Raw genomic sequence first — 20,000 nt, 5'->3', positions numbered from 1 at the left:
ATATCCAGTGATGTGAACTTCTCAAGCTTTTGTTGTGAAATTTCACCGTTTTGAATTGAAATTGTGCTATTGTTTATGTGATGAGACAAGAAATGTTTTGCATTTTCATATTAGATTTGCCAATAAGAGTGAATGTGTGCATGTTTTAAATGGATTCCATTGTTCCTACAATAGACCTGGAACACTTACCTATATTATTATCACTCTTTCTTTATTCCTTTAAATCAGCTTTACTCTTATAATGATTCAGCTGTCAGTGATTAAAGCTCAAACTCAATTTTATCCATAAATGTAAATGCATGGAAAGTTCAACTTAATTAATTTGCCTAAATTCATTTTGATGTGTATGAATAAATATCTGGTATTTACTTTGTTCTCAATTAATAATCCTAAAGTTCTTAATGTATACTTTTATGTAGTAAGTGTAGTTTATGTCCTGTTATGTGCAGTAATATCGGGTTTGTATGAATGCATATCTTTACTGTATTTACATAATCTGTACTGCCATTATATCATTATATATGTACAAGATTTGTGGTGCTCAATAATAATAATAATAAAAATGTATCGATAATCTGAACCACTGAAAGAAATCAATTAATTTCAACACATTTAGAAAAGGTGAATAAACAAACGTGTTCTTATATCTTTACTGTAGTTTTCATTTCAGTATCCAGATGAATATCACACACACACACACACACACACACACATAAACGAGTTGCAGAAAAAAGCACATTAAAATACAATGTATTGTTATTCAAGCTCATGGATAGACAGATAGATAGATAGATAGATAGATAGATAGATAGATAGATAGATAGATAGATAGATAGATAGATAGATAGATAGATAGATAGATAGATAGATAGATAGATAGATAGATAGATAGATAGATAGATAGATAGATAGATAGATAGATAGATAGATAGATAGATAGATAGATAGTTTGTCCTCCAGTGGCGCTCGATCCACATTAAAAACCTGGACTGTTTTTGTGGCTAGTGTAAAATAAAATAAAAATACATAAATACGTTTGAAAATAAGTAAATAAAAGTAAATAACATTTGATTTAAAGAATGACACATCAAACAGTACAGTAGCCTACTATAGTGGTTAGAAAAGTAATATTATACATATTTATCAGATTAATTTTTCACAGTATCAATTGGGTCTTTTAAAGTTCAGGATGTGGGTCCATCGCACGAGGATGATCATATTTGAATAAAATGATCTAGAATATTAATACCCCCCGCATTGGAGAATACAATTGTTAAAATATATTTAATTTATTCCATTCCACATTAGATGTAAATCTGCCGCAGCTTTCTCTCCTCTGATTGGTTCATCCTGAGCAGCGCTGAGGAAAGTAACAGAAACAACGTGACATCTGTCTATACGCAATTTAGACAACTGACTGAGTTTAGAATAGCACAATACTTTACTGTCTCTGCCATATGAAATAGTATGTATGTATAACATTCAAATTCAACCTATAATGATTACTTCAGACCATCGATCCTCCAACTAGAGACTCTTCCGGGTCGCGAAGCCCCGCCCACTCGACCACGTGTCTGTTGTGTTTATGGGCGCGTTGAGAAGCGCGTGCAGGTTTATTTCTCTACTTCTGCAAAAATCACAATGGCAAACTTCAGATTCATAGGTGAGAGATTACTATTATGTGTCTGATCATTTAAGAAATGATCTTTCTGCAGAAGGACTGAAACATGAAGGTTTATGACACTGTCACTCATAAAGAAACATGTACTGTGGTTTTTGTATATAAGCTCTATTATGAACACAATATCGGTCTTGTCTCCAGATATTGGCATCAATCTAACAGACTCGATGTTCAGAGGAGTCTATAGAGGAACTCAGAAACATGAAGGTAATGACAATATGAAACTCATTGCTATTAAAAATGAAGAATATACACTCACTGGCCACTTTATTAGGTACACTTGCTTTCCAAGTGATACGGGATGAATGTAGGGCAGATTTTCTCCATGAGGAGTGTATTGTCACACGCTTTATACGCGTGTCATGTTGTTTCAGAGCAGATCACAGTGTGTGACGTCTGTTGTGTCTCTCAGATGATTTCCCTCAGGTCATCGAGAGAGCGCTGAAGGTCGGCGTGCAGAAGGTCAGCAAAGGTCATCATCATCATTCATAAATGATGTTTGAGCAAAAATGAGGTCCTCAAGTGTTTCCTTCGTGTTTCCTGTTTTTCCCTTAATATTTCCTCCATATTTCCGGTTTTCTACACGTTTCCTTCTTTTTTTCAATATTTCCTTCGTGTTTTCATCAGTTTCCCTCCATATTTCCTCAGTGTTTCCTTCATATTTCCTCAGTGTTTCCTTCATGTTTCCTCAGTGTTTCCTCCGTGTTTCCTCAGTTTCCTCCGTGTTTCCTCAGTTTCCTGCGTGTTTCCTTCATGTTTCCTCAGTGTTTCCTCAGTGTTTCCTCCGTGTTTCCTTCATGTTTCCTCTGTGTTTCCTCCATGTTTCCTCAGTGTTTCCTCCGTGTTTCCTTCGTGTTTCCTCAGTGTTTCCTTCATGTTTCCTTCATGTTTCCTCAGTGTTTCCTCCGTGTTTCCTTCATGTTTCCTCAGTGTTTCCTCAGTGTTTCCTCCGTGTTTCCTTCATGTTTCCTCCATGTTTCCTTCATGTTTCCTCAGTGTTTCCTTCATGTTTCCTCAGTGTTTCCTTCATGTTTCCTCAGTGTTTCCTCCGTGTTTCCTCGGTGTTTCCTTCATGTTTCCTCAGTGTTTCCTCAGTGTTTCCTTCATGTTTCCTCAGTTTCCTCAGTGTTTCCTCCATGTTTCCTCAGTGTTTCCTTCATATTTCCTCAGTGTTTCCTTCATGTTTCCTCAGTGTTTCCTCCGTGTTTCCTTCATGTTTCCTCAGTTTCCTCTGTGTTTCCTTCGTGTTTCCTCAGTGTTTCCTCAGTGTTTCCTCAGTTTCCTCCGTGTTTCCTCAGTGTTTCCTCAGTGTTTCCTCAATGTTTCCTTCATGTTTCCTCCATGTTTCCTCCATGTTTCCTTCATGTTTCCTCAGTTTCCTCCGTGTTTCCTCCATGTTTCCTCAGTGTTTCCTTCATGTTTCCTCCGTGTTTCCTTAGTGTTTCCTCAGTGTTTCCTCAGTGTTTCCTCCATGTTTCCTCCATGTTTCCTCAGTGTTTCCTCCGTGTTTCCTTCGTGTTTTCTCAGTGTTTCCTCAGTGTTTCCTTCATGTTTCCTTCATGTTTCCTCAGTGTTTCCTCGGTGTTTCCTTCATGTTTCCTCAGTGTTTCCTTCATGTTTCCTCAGTGTTTCCTTCATGTTTCCTCAGTGTTTCCTTCATGTTTCCTCAGTGTTTCCTCCGTGTTTCCTCAGTGTTTCCTTCATGTTTCCTCAGTGTTTCCTCCGTGTTTCCTCGGTGTTTCCTTCATGTTTCCTTCATGTTTCCTCAGTGTTTCCTCAGTGTTTCCTTCATGTTTCCTCAGTGTTTCCTTCATATTTCCTCAGTGTTTCCTTCATGTTTCCTTCATGTTTCCTTCATGTTTCCTCAGTGTTTCCTTAGTGTTTCCTCCGTGTTTCCTTCATGTTTCCTCAGTTTCCTCAGTTTCCTCAGTGTTTCCTCAGTGTTTCCTCAGTGTTTCCTCAGTGTTTCCTCAGTGTTTCCTCAGTGTTTCCTCAGTGTTTCCTCAGTTTCCTCCGTGTTTCCTTCGTGTTTCCTCAGTGTTTCCTCAGTTTCCTCCGTGTTTCCTCCATGTTTCCTCAATGTTTCCTCAGTTTCCTCCGTGTTTCCTCCATGTTTCCTCAGTGTTTCCTTCATGTTTCCTCCGTGTTTCCTCCGTGTTTCATGTTTCCTCAGTGTTTCCTCAGTTTTTCCTTCATGTTTCCTCAGTTTCCTCTGTGTTTCCTCCATGTTTCCTCAGTGTTTTCTTCATGTTTTCTTCATGTTTCCTCAGTGTTTCCTCAGTGTTTCCTCTGTGTTTCCTCCGTGTTTCCTCCGTGTTTCATGTTTCCTCAGTGTTTCCTCAGTTTTTCCTTCATGTTTCCTCAGTTTCCTCTGTGTTTCCTCCATGTTTCCTCAGTGTTTTCTTCATGTTTCCTTCATGTTTCCTCAGTGTTTCCTCAGTGTTTCCTCAGTGTTTCCTCCGTGTTTCCTCAATGTTTCCTTCATGTTTCCTCAGTGTTTCCTTCATGTTTCCTCAGTGTTTCCTTCATGTTTCCTCAGTGTTTCCTCCGTGTTTCCTCCGTGTTTCCTCTGTGTTTCCTCCGTGTTTCCTCCGTGTTTCCTTCATGTTTCCTCAGTGTTTCCTTCATGTTTCCTCAGTGTTTCCTTCATGTTTCCTCAGTGTTTCCTCCGTGTTTCCTCCGTGTTTCCTCCGTGTTTCCTCCGTGTTTCCTCAGTGTTTCCTCAATGTTTCCTTCATGTTTCCTCAGTGTTTCCTTCATGTTTCCTCAGTGTTTCCTTCATGTTTCCTCAGTGTTTCCTTCATGTTTCCTCAGTGTTTCCTCAGTGTTTCCTCCGTGTTTCCTCCGTGTTTCCTCAGTGTTTCCTCAGTGTTTCCTCAGTGTTTCCTCAGTGTTTCCTCAGTGTTTCCTCAGTTTCCTCCGTGTTTCCTCAGTGTTTCCTCAGTTTCCTCCGTGTTTCCTCAGTGTTTCCTCAATGTTTCCTTCATGTTTCCTTCATGTTTCCTCCATGTTTCCTCAATGTTTCCTTCATGTTTCCTCAGTTTCCTCCGTGTGTCCTCCATGTTTCCTCAGTGTTTCCTTCATGTTTCCTCCGTGTGTCCTCTGTGTTTCCTCCGTGTTTCATGTTTCCTCAGTGTTTCCTCAGTGTTTCCTTCATGTTTCCTCAGTTTCCTCTGTGTTTCCTCCATGTTTCCTCAGTGTTTTCTTCATGTTTCCTTCATGTTTCCTCAGTGTTTCCTCCGTGTTTCCTCCGTGTTTCCTCCGTGTTTCCTCCGTGTTTCCTCCGTGTTTCCTCAGTGTTTCCTTCATGTTTCCTCAGTGTTTCCTTCATGTTTCCTTCATGTTTCCTCAGTGTTTCCTCAGTGTTTCCTCAGTGTTTCCTCCATGTTTCCTCCGTGTTTCCTCCGTGTTTCCTTCATGTTTCCTCCATGTTTCCTCAGTGTTTCCTTCATATTTCCTCAGTGTTTCCTTCATGTTTCCTCCGTGTTTCCTCCGTGTTTCCTCCATGTTTCCTCCGTGTTTCCTCCGTGTTTCCTCCATGTTTCCTCAGTGTTTCCTTCATGTTTCCTTCATGTTTCCTCAGTGTTTCCTTCATGTTTCCTCAGTGTTTCCTCTGTGTTTCCTCCATGTTTCCTCAGTGTTTTCTTCATGTTTCCTTCATGTTTCCTCAGTGTTTCCTCAGTGTTTCCTCAGTGTTTCCTCAGTGTTTCCTCAGTGTTTCCTCCGTGTTTCCTCAATGTTTCCTTCATGTTTCCTCAGTGTTTCCTTCATGTTTCGTCAGTGTTTCCTTCATGTTTCCTCAGTGTTTCCTCCGTGTTTCCTCCGTGTTTCCTTCATGTTTCCTCAGTGTTTCATTCATGTTTCCTCAGTGTTTCCTTCATGTTTCCTCAGTGTTTCCTCCGTGTTTCCTCCGTGTTTCCTTCATGTTTCCTCCGTGTTTCCTTCATGTTTCCTCAGTGTTTCCTTCATGTTTCCTCAGTGTTTCATTCATGTTTCCTCAGTGTTTCCTCCGTGTTTCCTCCGTGTTTCCTTCATGTTTCCTCAGTGTTTCCTTCATGTTTCCTCAGTGTTTCATTCATGTTTCCTCAGTGTTTCCTCCGTGTTTCCTCCGTGTTTCCTCCGTGTTTCCTCCGTGTTTCCTCCGTGTTTCCTCCGTGTTTCCTCCGTGTTTCCTCAGTGTTTCCTCAATGTTTCCTTCATGTTTCCTCAGTGTTTCCTTCATGTTTCCTCAGTGTTTCCTTCATGTTTCCTCAGTGTTTCCTTCATGTTTCCTCAGTGTTTCCTCCGTGTTTCCTCCGTGTTTCCTCAGTGTTTCCTCAGTGTTTCCTCAGTGTTTCCTCAGTGTTTCCTCAGTGTTTCCTCAGTGTTTCCTCAGTTTCCTCCGTGTTTCCTCAGTGTTTCCTCAGTTTCCTCCGTGTTTCCTCAGTGTTTCCTCAATGTTTCCTTCATGTTTCCTTCATGTTTCCTCCATGTTTCCTCAATGTTTCCTTCATGTTTTCTCAGTTTCCTCCGTGTGTCCTCCATGTTTCCTCAGTGTTTCCTTCATGTTTCCTCCTTTTGTCCTCTGTGTTTCCTCCGTGTTTCATGTTTCCTCAGTGTTTCCTCAGTGTTTCCTTCATGTTTCCTCAGTTTCCTCCGTGTGTCCACCATGTTTCCTCAGTGTTTCCTTCATGTTTCCTCCGTGTTTCCTCCGTGTTTCCTCCGTGTTTCATGTTTCCTCAGTGTTTCCTCAGTGTTTCCTTCATGTTTCCTCAGTTTCCTCTGTGTTTCCTCCATGTTTCCTCAGTGTTTCCTTCATGTTTCCTCAGTTTCCTCTGTGTTTCCTCCATGTTTCCTCAGTGTTTTCTTCATGTTTCCTTCATGTTTCCTCAGTGTTTCCTCCGTGTTTCCTCCGTGTTTCCTCCGTGTTTCCTCCGTGTTTCCTTCGTGTTTCCTCAGTGTTTCCTTCATGTTTCCTCAGTGTTTCCTTCATGTTTCCTTCATGTTTCCTCAGTGTTTCCTTCATGTTTCCTCAGTGTTTCCTTCATGTTTCCTTCATGTTTCCTCAGTGTTTCCTTCATGTTTCCTCAGTGTTTCCTCCGTGTTTCCTCCGTGTTTCCTCTGTGTTTCCTCCATGTTTCCTCCATGTTTCCTTCATGTTTCCTTCATGTTTCCTCAGTGTTTCCTTCATGTTTCCTCAGTGTTTCCTCAGTGTTTCTTTCATATATCCTCAGTTTCCTCCATATTTCCTCAGTGTTTCCTCCATATTTCCTCAGTGTTTCCTTCATGTTTCCTCAGTTTCCTTAATGTTTCCTCAGTGTTTCCTCCATATTTTCCTCAGTGTTTCCTTCATGTTTCCTCCGTGTTTCCTCCATATTTCCTCAGTGTTTCCTCCATATTTTCCTCAGTGTTTCCCCAGTGTGTTCAGTAAAGGTCATTAATAGTGATATCTGAGCAGGAATGAGGTTGATCATGATGTTTCCTCAGTTCATCATCACTGGAGGAACCCTGGAGGACAGCAGAGAGGCGCTCAGACTCGCTCAGACCCGAGGTAACATCACTCCATGAGGCATCACTGCAGATCTGTGACCACACAGTAATGTGTGTGTGTGTGTGTGTGTGTGTGTGTGTAGAGGGGTTCTTCAGCACCGTGGGCTGTCACCCGACCCGCTGTTCTGAGTTCGACTCGCTGGGCTCGGATCAGTACCTGTCGTCTCTGCTGGATCTGAGTCTCAGTGACACACAGAAGGTGGTCGCTGTGGGAGAGTGTGGCCTCGGTAAACCATCACGCCAATCCTTAGGGAAATATATCACCTTTACTGCTTTCCTGACCATGTAGAATTATCCAAGTGAACAATTGCCGGTAATCAGATGTAGTTAATGATCATAAGTTGATCTGTTTAACTGGTTTTCTCTTCCAATGCTTCACAGATTTTGACCGGTTGGAGTTTTGTCCCAGAGAAACTCAACTGAAGTGAGTATCTTTCCCACATTAAAGCTGTTTGTTTTGCTAATGTTGTGATGTTCATCACGTGTGTTTGTGCTGATGTTGATCTTGTGTGTTTGTGATGTTGTGATGTCGACCTCGTGTGTTTGTGATGTGATGTTCATCACGTGTGTTTGTGCTGATGTTCATCTCGTGTGTTTGTGATGTTGATCTTGTGTGTTTGTGATGTTGATCTTGTGAGTTTGTGATGTTGATCTTGTGTGTTTGATGTTGTGATGTCGACCTCGTTTGTTTGTGCTGATGTTGATCTTGTGTGTTTGTAATGTCGACCTCGTGTGTTTGTGCTGATGTTCATCTTGTGTGTTTGGCTCACACAGATACTTCGAGCTGCAGTTTGATCTGGCTGAAGAGACTCGGTTACCCATGTTCCTCCACTGCAGGAACTCACACACACAGTTCCTTGGTACGGAGTATCTTCTGGAAACGTGTGTGTGATGTTGAGTGTGTGTGTGAGTAAACTCTGTGTGTGTGTGTGTGTGTGTGTGTGTCGCTCACAGATATAATGAAGAGGAACAGAGACCGGTGTGTCGGTGGAGTGGTGAGTGTGACCTGTTTCTTTTGGCATCATGATGGTTCCTCTGTTTCTCCTTAGTTCCCTCCATATTTCCTCAGTGTTTCCTCCATGTATCCTCCATGTATCCTCCATATTTCCTCAGTGTTTCCTCCATATTTCCTCAGTGTTTCCTCCATGTATCCTCCATATTTCCTCAGTGTTTCCTCCATGTATCCTCCATGTATCCTCCATATTTCCTCAGTTTTTCCTCCGTGTTTCCTCCGTGTTTCCTCCGTGTTTCCTCCGTGTTTCCTCCGTGTTTCCTCAGTGTTTCCTCAGTGTTTCCTCAGTGTTTCCTCAGCGTTTCCTCAGTGTTTCCTCAGTGTTTCCTCAGTGTTTCCTCCATGTTTCCTCAGTGTTTCCTCCATATTTCCTCAATATTTCCTCAGTGTTCCCTCCATATTTCCTCAATGTTTCCTCAATGTTTCCTCCATGTTTTCTTCATATTTCCTCCATGTTTCCTCCATCTATCCTCCATATTTCCTCAGTTTCCTCATTGCTTCCTCCATGTTTCCTCAGTGTTTCCTCAGTGTTTCCTCAGTGTTTCCTCAGTGTTCCCTCCATGTTCCCTCCATGTTTCCTCCATGTTTCCTCCATCTATCCTCCATATTTCCTCAGTGTTTCCTCAGTGTTTCCTTAGTGTTTCCTTAACATTTCCTCAATATTTCCTCAGTGTTTCCTCAGTGTTTCCTCAGTGTTTCCTCAATATTTCCTCAGTGTTTCCTCAGTGTTTCCTCCATGTTCCTCAATGTTTCCTCAGTGTTTCCTCCGTGTTTCCTCCTTGTTTCCTCAGTGTTTCCTCCGTGTTTCCTCCGTGTTTCCTCAGTGTTTCCTCCGTGTTTCCTCAGTGTTTCCTCCGTGTTTCCTCCATGTTTCCTCCATGTTTCCTCCGTGTTTCCTCCGTGTTTCCTCAGTGTTTCCTCAGTATTTCCTCAGTGTTTCCTCAGTGTTTCCTCCGTGTTTCCTCAGTGTTTCCTCCGTGTTTCCTCCATGTTTCCTCCATGTTTCCTCAGTGTTTCCTCCATGTTTCCTCCATGTTTCCTCAGTGTTTCCTCAGTATTTCCTCAGTGTTTCCTCCATGTTTCCTCAGTGTTTCCTCCTTGTTTCCTCCGTGTTTCCTCCGTGTTTCCTCAGTGTTTCCTCAGTGTTTCCTCAGTGTTTCCTCAGTGTTTCCTCCGTGTTTCCTCAGTGTTTCCTCCATGTTTCCTCCATGTTTCCTCCATGTTTCCTCCGTGTTTCCTCCATGTTTCCTCCGTGTTTCCTCCGTGTTTCCTCCGTGTTTCCTCAGTATTTCCTCAGTATTTTCTCAGTGTTTCCTCCGTGTTTCCTCAGTATTTCCTCAGTATTTCCTCAGTGTTTCCTCAGTGTTTCCTCCTGTTTCCTCCTGTTTCCTCAATATTTCCTCAGTGTTTCCTCAGTGTTTCCTCAGTGTTTCCTCCGTGTTTCCTCCGTGTTTCCTCCGTGTTTCCTCCGTGTTTCCTCCGTGTTTCCTCCGTGTTTCCTCCGTGTTTCCTCAGTGTTTCCTCCGTGTTTCCTCCGTGTTTCCTGCATGTTTCCTCCATGTTTCCTCCATGTTTCCTCTGTGTTTCCTCCGTGTTTCCTCCATGTTTCCTCCATGTTTCCTCCGTGTTTCCTCAGTGTTTCCTCAGTATTTCCTCGTGTGTTTCCCAGGTTCACTCGTTTGACGGCACGCGCCAGGATGCAGCGGCTCTGATAGATCTCGATCTCTACATCGGTATCAACGGCTGGTGAGTTCAGTGTCTCTGACTGATGCTTGGCTCACAGTTTATTCATCGTTAAAATTATATTATTTCTATATTTTAGCTCTTTGAAAACAGCAGAGAATCTGGAGGTGATGAAGTCGATCCCATCGGACAGACTAATGATCGAAACAGGTTCAGGCCGAGTCTTTTTATATCACAGGAACACTATAAATGAATATAACCGGTTTGTTTTTGCTGGAAATTCAGCTACAGTTTGAGGTCGGTAAGATTGTTTACTCTTATTGAAAGAGTCTCTTCTGCTCACCAAAGCTGCTTTTATTTGATGAAAAACACAGTAAAAACAGTGAAATATTACTCCAGTGTAAATCAGCTGTTTTCTATGTGAATATACAGTAAAGTGTCATTTATTCCTGTGATCAGCATCATTACTCCAGTCTTCAGTGTCACATGATCCTTCAGAAATCACTCTAATATGATGATCAAGAAACAACGTGTCTGTGTTTCTTCTTGTGTTCGTGTCCCAGACGCGCCGTGGTGTGGCATTAAAAACACTCACGCAGGAGCAAAGATGATCAGAAGCTCGTTCCCCACCAAGAAGAAGTGGGAGACGGGACACTGCGTGAAGGACCGCAACGAGCCCTGCCACATCATGTATGACACACACACACACACACACTCTCACACGCACACACGCGCACACACACACACACACACTCACTCTCTCACACATACACACACACACTCTCACACGCGCGGACACACACACACACACACACACACACACTCACACACACACACACACACTCACTTACTTACTCCATTGTGCACGCACACACACACTCTCACACGCACTCTCACACACACACACACACACACACACTCTCACACCATACCTGTCAACACTCCCGTTTTTCCCGGGTTTCTCCCGTTTAGCCCTATCTCCCAGACCCCTCCCGGTTAGTTATTTCTCCCGGGAAACTCCCGTAATTTGCATGGCCCAAACTCCTTTACGAATAATCGGACCAATATGTTTGTCTAATGTTGACCAGTTGCCAGATCTTGTATTAAATGCATTACAATCCACACACCATACACAATTTCAACCCGTTTGTCATCTCAACCTGGCAACCTATACCCCAGTTGCGCAGTCGCAGAAAGCTCAACCCGAAAGCGAGAACCAACCCCCCCCCCAGGTCAGGCGCTTCTGCCGCTGTTTCTGGTTCAAAAGTGGCTTGACCTGGGGAATGCGGCACCTGTAGCCCATTTCCTGCACACGCCTGTGCACGGTGGCTCTGGATGTTTCTACTCCAGACTCAGTCCACTGCTTCCGCAGGTCCCCCAAGCTCTGGAATCGGTCCTTCTCCACAATCTTCCTCAGGGTCCGGTCACCTCTTCTCGTTGTGCACCGTTTTTTGCCACACTTTTTCCTTCCCACAGACTTCCCACTGAGGTGCCTTGGTACAGCACTCTGGGAACAGCCTATTTGTTCAGAAATTTCTTTCTGTCTTACCCTCTTGCTTGAGGGTGTCAATGATGGCCTTCTGGACAGCAGTCAGGTCGGCAGTCTTACCCATGATTGCGGTTTTGAGTAATGAAACAGGCTGGGAGTTTTTAAAAGCCTCAGGAATCTTTTGCAGGTGTTTAGAGTTAATTAGTTGATTCAGATGATTAGGTTAATAGCTCGTTTAGAGACCCTTTTCATGATATGCTAATTTTTTGAGACAGGAATTTTGGGTTTTCATGAGCTGTATGCCAAAATCATCAGTATTAAAACAATAAAAGACCTGAAATATTTCAGTTGGTGTGCAATGAATCTAAAATATATGAAAGTTTAATTTTTATCATTACATTATGGAAAGTAATGAACTTTATCACAATATGCTAATTTTTTTAGAAGGACCTGTATATATAATACAGTACAAACAGTCAGACGAACAGTGGCACAGTGCTCATTCAGTAAATGCATAGCTAAACAGAAGTGTTTTGAGTCTGGATTTGAATGTGACTACTGTAGGAGCACATCTGATCTCTTCTGGAAGCTGGTTCCAGCATAATAGCTAAAAGCAGACTCTCCATGCTTAGAGTGAACCCTTGGTATTTCTAGCTGATGTGATCCTAATGATCTGAGTGATCTGTTAAGTTTATATTCAGTGAGCATATCTGCAATATATTGAGGTCCTAGGCCATTAAATGATTTATATACCAGTAATAATACTTTAAAGTCAATCCCAAATGTAACTGGGAGCCAGTGTAAAGACCTGAGGACTGGTGTGATATGTTCATATTTTCTGGTCCTGCTCAGAATCCTGGCAGCAGCGTTCTGTATGAGCTGCAACTGTCTGATGGTCTTTTTAGGAAGGCCAGTGAGGAGTCCATTACAGTAATCCACCCTGCTGGTGATGAAAGCATGCACAAGTTTCTCTAAGTCTTGACTGGAAACAAAGCATCTAATTCTTGCAATATTTTTCAGATGATAGTATGCTGATTTAGTTATTGCTTTGACATGACTACTGAAACTAAGGTCTGACTCTAGAGACACACCCAGATTCCTGACTTGATTTTTAGTTGTTAGACCCCTAGCGTCGAGGTATGCATTCACCTTGAGAACTTCATCTTTGTTTCCAAACACAATGGCTTCAGTTTTGTCTTTGTTTAACTGAAGAAAGTTTTGGCACATCCAACTGTTTACTTCATCAATGCATTGGCACATGGAGTCAATGGGGCTGTAGTCGTTAGGCGATAGGGCTAAGTAGAGCTGTGTGTCGTCTGCATAGCTGTGGTAAGAGATTCGTTTTTTTCTCATTATTTGGCTCATTGGGAGCATATATAGGTTGAACAGGAGTGGTGCAAGAATTGAGCCTTGAGGGACTCCGCATGTCATGGATGTCCACTCAGACGTATGGTCTCCTATACTCACATAATAACCTCTCCCTTCTAAGTATGACCTGAACCATTTTAGGACTGTCCCAGAAAGCCCGACACAGTTTTCCAGCCTGTCAAGAAGTATGTCGTGATCAACAGTGTCAAATGCAGCACTGAGGTCGAGTAGTACCAGCACTGATAATTTGCCTGTATCAGTATTTAAGCGAATATCGTTTATTATCTTTATGAGCGCTGTCTCTGTGCTGTGATGCGATCGGAAACCAGATTGAAAATTGTCAAAGTATCCATTCAAGATTAGGAATTTGTTCAGCTGATTGAAGACAACTTTTTCAATGATCTTGCCTATGAAAGGAAGATTTGAGATCGGTCTATAGTTGCTCAAGATGGTCTTATCCAGATTGCTCTTTTTCAGGAGGGGCTTGACAACTGCAGTTTTCAGGGAGTTTGGAAAACTCCCAGAGAGAAGTGAGGCATTTACCACTTCTAGGAGATCTGCTTCTAAGCTGTTTAACACACTTTTAAAAAAAAGATGTGGGAAGTGCGTCAAGGGCGCAGGTTGATGTTTTAAGGTGCTGTATGGTTTCTTCCAAAATGTTGCCATCAATTTCTTCGCAAACAGACATAGTAACTACTTTCTCAGGTAGTGGTCTGATCTGTCTGACCCCAGAGCAACTCAAGGATGAGCTGATCACCTTTCTGATATTATTGATTTTCTCAGAGAAGAAAGAAGCAAACTCACTGCACTTGCTGTCTGAGAGCATTTCACTGGGAATCTGGCTTGGGGGGTTTGTCAGTCTCTCTACAGTAGCAAAAAGAGTGCGTGTGTTGTTTAAGTTGCTGTTTATAGATGCTGTCTTTGTAGATGTTATAATGGACTACAAGTTTTGTCTTCCGCCACATGCGCTCTGTTTTTCTGCATGTTCTTTTCATATTTTGCTAGGCTGTTGAGTTTCTCCAAGGTGCTTTTTGTCTACCACTCTTCCTGACTTTCACAGGAGCAATATAATCTATTATATAATCTATATAATATCATCCCCATATATATATACACTGATTGGCTTCATCACTCTGTCTCCTCTCCACCAGTAAGCTGGTGTGTGGTGAGCGTTCTGGCGCACTATGGCTGCCGTCGCATCATCCAAGTGGATGCTGCACATTGGTGGTGGTTGAGGAGATTCCCCCTTCCATGTGAAGCGCTTTGAGTGCCTAGAAAAGCGCTATATAAATGTAATGAATTATTATTATTATTACACCTTTAACCTTTGAGTTAAAAGAATCAAGGAGAAAATCAACAGAGTCAGCAGATATGCTTGGTTTTAAAGATATGGCCTTCATAAATAGCACCCTAGTGTTCTCATTTAAGCATCTCTTCTTGACAGACACAGATCTAGTTTCAATGGCAGGAGAGATCAATATATCAAAGAAAATACAGAAATGATCAGACAGTGCTACATCCTTAATAACAATCGATGAGATGTTTAGACCCTTACTGATAAGTAAATCTAGAGTGTGTCCACGATTGTGTGTGGGTCCATGTACATGCTGAGTCAGATCAAAAGTTTTTAAAACATTTTGATTTCTTTTGCCATATTTGTATCATTATCTATGTGAATGTTAAAATCTCCAGTAATAGCAAAACAGTCAAACTCTGAGGAAATTGTTGATAACAGTTCTGTAAAGTCCTCAGCAAAGGCTGGAGAGTATTTTGGAGGCCTGTAAATAATGATAAGTAAAATACGTGGAGCACCTTTTAACACAATACCGAGATATTCGAAAGACGGGTAATTCCCAAATGATGTTTGCTTACATTGATAGACATCTTTAAAAAGAGCAGCTACTCCTCCGCCTCTCTTACCCGCTCTGCAGACACTCATAAAAGTAAAGTTAGGAGGGGCTGTTTCATTGAGGACTGTTGCACTGCAGCTTTCTTCTAGCCAAGTTTAATTTAGAAGCATAAAGTCCAGGTTGTATGTGGTTATTAAGTCATTGACTAGAAGTGATTTATTTTTAAGTGAGCAGATGTTTAAAAGTGCTAACTTAACAGTCTTACTTTTTGTTACTTTTGTCTTAGTTTGGCGTGTAATAGGCACCAGATTAGATGGGTTTGCTGTACGGCTTTTGAAGGCCTTAGACTTTCTATCATGTAATCGAGCAGCTATAGAGAAAGATACAGGCACACTGGGTTCCCGCTTGTTCTGTAAACATTTGAGAAAGTTACTGTTATCATAGCGGGGACCCGGCACATATCACTGAGAGCTGGTATCAGTTGTTTTTGGTTCACCTCGAGCCGATGGAGGAGGGTGTGAGCCCTGGCGTTTTTGCAGAGGCCGAAGAGCTCTCACAAGCGGAGAGCGAGCTGGGCCCGCAGGCTTTCGTGGTTTTGGGGCCTGCCGTTTTTTGGTTGATGTCTGGGGGCTTGCAAGTTTTTCCATTTTCTCTGAGAAGCACAGAAGATGCTGTGGATATGCTGGAGATAGGGATAACGTGTCTGGTGAGAGGGTAGAGGCTGGAGGGGGCTGTTTCTCTGGTGTTATTGGAGGCTGTAAAATGCTGTCCTGGTTTTCCAGCAAGTCATCCTTGGGTGCTGAATCTTGGAGCAATTCTAGTATGTCACAGTCTGTCTGTGGTGAGCACAGGCACACACACTCTCACACGCGCGCACACACACACACACACACACACACACACACATACACACTCTCACACGCAAACACGCGCGCGCGCTGCGCCAGCGCACACTCACTCACTCACTCACTCACTCACTCACTCACTTGTGCACGCACACACACACTCTCACACGCACACGCTCTCTCTCTCACTCACACACACACACACACACTCTCACACACACACACTCACTCACTCACTCACTCACTTGTGCACGCACACACACTCTCCCACGCACACACGCACTCTCACACACACACACACTCTCACACACACACACACACACACACACACACACACTCACTCACTCACTCACTCACACACACACACACACACACACACACACACACACACACACACACACACACACACACACACTCTCACACACACACACACTCTCACACACACACACACACTCACTCACTCACTCACTCACTCACTTGTGCACGCACACACACTCTCACACGCACACACACACACACACACTGATATGATGACTGAACTGTGTGTGTACTGTGATTATCAGACAGGTTCTGGAGGTTCTGGCGGCGGTGCGGGACGAAGACCCACTGGACCTGAGTGAAACCATCCACAACAACACCACGAGACTCTTCTTCAAGACCAGTTCATGAGAACGACTTTCATTTTCACACGTGTGTCTGTTATACTGAAGATGCACAATAAAAGCGACAGGAACTCTGTGTACTGTACACGGTTATTATTGTTAAAGTCCAGTCAGTTTTAGTTCTAGAGCGCTTCACAGCACAGAGTGTGTCAGAGCAGCTTTACAGAGATAACAGGACAATAATGCAGCAGAGTGTGTGTCTAGAAGAGAATAGTGTCACAGTCCAGCTTAAGCCAGTTCAGGGATGCTTCATTTCTGTTGTAAGAAAATTATTAATTTAGTTCATTTATAAATATATATATATATAGCCGCTCTGGAGAAACAGTGATGTCATCGTCCAGCTCAGTTCAGTTCTCATATAATGCTGTCAATGCAGGAGATCAATAATATTGCTGAATATTAAATTAAATGTCCCCAACTAAGCAAGCTGAAGGCAATTTTAAAATAAAGCCATTTATTTTAATTGAAATAAAGCTGAAATAAAATAAAATACTCGATGAAAAACTGCACGAAGATTAGAAATGTTGCACTACAATTACTTACTGGAAATAAATAACTAAACCTGAAATTAAAAATGTATTAAACATAAATAGTAATGGGTTTTTTTTTAAAGATAATGAAGGCACATAACATTAAAGAAAATTATATCCTGACAATATAAAAAGAATGGCCAATTCAAATTATTAATAAAAACTAAAATAACAAGATGTGCATCTTTTAAGATTCGCTATAAGATAATAACAAGAATAGATATATACAGTTCATACATGAATATTCATGATTATATCAAATATATGCAAAATGCAATTCAACTTAAAATGCATTTTTAAGCTGTAATATTAAAACATAACTGTTAATGTGTCATTTTTATTTTGTTGTTATTGATATCATATATAAATTAAAAATATATTTTAAAATAGTAAATTTAAAAATATATCTGAAGGTGTTTCTGTTTAAATATGTATGTGATTATTAAAAATAAACAGAAATCATATGAATAACAGAGTTTTATTATTTTATTAGTGTGCGCTCTGGCTCTGGCGTGTAGTATTCTGCACTGCGCGCATGTGCTTAGTCACTTCCGCGTTCCTCACATAGCAACAGCAGCCGAGCCAAAATGGCGACCAGTGGAGATCCTGCGTGACATCGAACCGAGTCACAGCACCGAAACCTGCGGTTCCCGGACAGCGGCGTCTCGCCATGGCCTCCGCTCACGGGCGGCTGGGTCAGCACTTTCTGGCCGTGCTGGATGTGGCTCTGCGGGTCCCGAGCATCTTTATAATCGACGCGATATTCAACTCATACTCGGATCCCGGTACCGGATGGAGCGGAACCGCCGGAAGAGCGTTAATCCGCGCGCTGGGTGAGTCCGTCAGTCAGTCAAACCGGGATCTGGGTCGATCGGGCGGGTTCTAATGCTGAGGTTCTGGTTCTGCTGTTTAATTCAGAGATAATGAGCTTAAATCCGCGAACCGGGCCTGGAAGCTGAACCGAGTGACAGCCTAATCACGCGCTTTGATCTCCGTGTGTTTATAACGTGAGAGAAGCTGTCAAACTGTCCGTCCATTCATATGACGGGAGAGTCATAAATAATATGTAAATAATAATCACAATGTGTTCATGAACCATCACGCAAATGACAGCCACCATTTAAATGTTTACATTTTTGGACGACACAACATAATATGTCATTAAAACTGTCATTTAAATGTTTGTATGCAAATCAGTTGTTCATTTTAATCAGTAATATTACAGGTTCCTGTATTGTAGTGTTGTCACGATACTGGAGTTTGTGACTTCGATACGATACCTTGAAAAATATATATATTTTTATTAACACTTCTGAATAGTTTACAGCATTAGTTCAGAGAGAATTGACATTCCAAATATCCGAAATTCAGTTGAATTGCTACTCCATTCTAATGGTTAAATTACATTTTAGTCATCAAAAAGCATGTCTAATTAGTTGAATTAAAAAAAACAAACAATTTAATATATTTTTCTTTTAATTTCTGTGAAATGTTGTGTATTTTATTTTTTCTGGCAATCAAATGAAGGCGTAAAACATTCATTTAATTTAACTGTTAATCATATAAAATTAAACAAACTGCACAACAGATATTTACTGTTAAAATTAAAACATGGTAGAAAAATGTTTTGAACATGCAGGATTCATATTTTATTTTGTGTGTGTGTGTTAATGCAGGATTCATATTTGAATAGTGTTTTTGCGGTTTACATTCACACACACTTTTCCGCATCATAGGGCCCTAAATATAGCCAATCAAACTGTGAAATTTGTGTAAAATCATGCGGATTCCTATTGAAGTGACTATATGTTCTCTTGCAAAACTGAATGTGAGGCATCATCACCAAGTGAATATTGATGTGTAGCATTAGCATGTTGTGTGTAGCGCGTCAGTTTTCATGCCCTCCGTGTTTTGCAGGTATTCTGGTCTCCGGTGTGGTTCTGGTGCTTTCCCAGAAGTCCCTGTTCAAGTTCTACACCCTGGTGGCGGGCGTTCTGCTGGGCGCGGCCTCGGTTTTGCTCAACTACTACGGCACGTCTCCGGCGGTGGCGCTGCTGCCGCTGCGTAACGGGCCGACGCTCTGGCTAGCGATAGCGCTGTTGCAGCTACTGCTAGGACTGGGGTACGTGGCGCTGCTGAACGTGCAGTCGCTCTGCGCCGCCCTGCTGGTGGCGGACATCATGGCACCACTGTGTGGGATGGCGGCGGAGCTGCCGGCGGACGCACGGAAGACGTTAGCGCTGGCGTCCGGAGCAGTTCTAGCGGCGCACTCCGCCGTTAACCTCCTGCTAAAGCTCAAGTGGTTCTACTACTCGTGCCGCTACGTCTACTTACTGCTACGCCACATGTACCGCATCTACGGCTTGCAGCTGCTGCTCGAGGACACGTGGAAGCGCATACGCTTCCCGGACATACTGCGCGTGTTCTGGCTAACGCGCATGACCGCGCAGGCCGTAATCCTAGCGTACGTGGTGCGGGTAGTGCGCTCCGAAAGCGGGCTTCCGCTAGGATGGGACGTGTTCTGGGATTTGCTCGGCAACCTCATCATCAGCGGCTGCGACTCCACGCTAACCGTGCTTGGTATGAGCGCCGTCATCTCCTCGCTCGCGCACTACCTCGGGCTTAGCATCCTAGCGTTCATCGGCTCAACCGAGGAGGAGGATAAGCGGTTAGGCTTCGTAGCGCCTGTGTTGTTCTTCATCCTCGCACTGCAAACTGGATTAAGCGGATTGATTCCCGAGGAGCGGCTAGTGCGGCTAAGCAGGAACATGTGCCTCTTGCTAACGGCTATCCTGCACTTCATCCACGGCATGACGGATCCGGTGCTAATGTCTCTCAGCGCGTCGCACGTCTCCTCAGTGCGCAGACATGTTCCCGTCCTGCTAGTGTCGCTAGCTCTGTTCGCGCTGCCCGTGCTGCTCAGCTACGTGCTCTGGCATCAGTTCGTGCTAAACACGTGGCTGTTCGCCGTCACCGCGTTCTGCGTGGAGCTCTGCCTGAAAGTGCTAGTGTCGCTAACCGTCTACGCGCTCTTCATGATCGACGGGTTCTACAACGTGCTCTGGGAGAAGCTGGACGATTACGTGTACTACGTGCGCTCCACCGGGAACGTGATCGAGTTCGTGTTCGGCGTGATCATGTTCGGGAACGGCGCGTACACTATGATGTTCGAGGCGGGTAGCAAGATCCGCGCGTGCATGATGTGTCTCCACGCATACTTCAACATATACCTGCAGGCTAAGAACGGCTGGAAGACGTTCATCAACCGCCGCACCGCCGTAAAGAAGATCAACTCGCTGCCGGAGCTCAAAGGCGCGCAGCTACGGGACATCGAGGACGTCTGCGCGATAT

The 20,000-nt window shown here is 43.1% G+C and overlaps 2 protein-coding genes across 3 annotated transcripts in view; both read left to right on the top strand.

Annotated features, from left to right (window-relative positions):
- The first annotated feature begins 1,553 nt into the window (after positions 1-1,553).
- On the top strand, positions 1,554-16,195 carry tatdn1 (TatD DNase domain containing 1). 2 transcript variants are annotated; one of them, XM_056260274.1, is made up of 12 exons: positions 1,554-1,663; positions 1,823-1,888; positions 2,094-2,143; positions 7,148-7,211; positions 7,294-7,437; positions 7,592-7,634; positions 7,985-8,070; positions 8,165-8,205; positions 9,892-9,968; positions 10,045-10,115; positions 10,469-10,595; positions 16,021-16,195. In XM_056260274.1, the coding sequence occupies exons 1-12, from the start codon at positions 1,642-1,644 to the stop codon at positions 16,124-16,126; spliced, it is 897 nt and encodes a 298-aa protein (XP_056116249.1). In that variant the 5' UTR covers positions 1,554-1,641; the 3' UTR covers positions 16,127-16,195. The 2 variants fall into 2 exon arrangements, with proteins under 2 accessions (XP_056116249.1, XP_056116250.1); XM_056260275.1 differs by having other exon boundaries at positions 1,603-1,663; positions 2,056-2,143; positions 7,148-7,437.
- A 1,002-nt stretch (positions 16,196-17,197) lies between these two features.
- Positions 17,198-20,000, top strand: part of rnf139 (ring finger protein 139) — a 3,575-nt gene continuing 772 nt past the window's right edge. The window contains exons 1-2 of the mRNA XM_056260269.1: positions 17,198-17,482; positions 18,567-20,000. The exon at positions 18,567-20,000 is cut by the window's right edge and continues 772 nt beyond it. Of these exons, the coding sequence (XP_056116244.1) occupies positions 17,320-17,482; positions 18,567-20,000 (1,597 nt within the window). The 5' untranslated portion in view covers positions 17,198-17,319. The remainder of the gene's footprint in view (positions 17,483-18,566) is intronic.

The sequence above is a fragment of the Rhinichthys klamathensis genome, unplaced genomic scaffold, assembly GCF_029890125.1.
Source record: "Rhinichthys klamathensis goyatoka isolate OS25496 unplaced genomic scaffold, OSU_Roscu_1.1 h1tg000176l_1, whole genome shotgun sequence".
Taxonomy (NCBI): Eukaryota; Metazoa; Chordata; class Actinopteri; order Cypriniformes; family Leuciscidae; genus Rhinichthys; species Rhinichthys klamathensis.
The sequence above is the reverse complement of the archived record's forward strand: the minus strand, read 5'-3'. Positions and strand labels throughout refer to the sequence as shown.

Coding starts and splice junctions, on each gene's coding strand:
- tatdn1 (XM_056260274.1), top strand. CDS start 1,642: ATGGCAAACTTCAGATTCATAG. Junction 1,889..2,093: donor AGGAACTCAGAAACATGAAG/GTAATGACAATA, acceptor TGTGTCTCTCAG/ATGATTTCCCTCAGGTCATC. Junction 10,596..16,020: donor AACGAGCCCTGCCACATCAT/GTATGACACACA, acceptor TGTGATTATCAG/ACAGGTTCTGGAGGTTCTGG.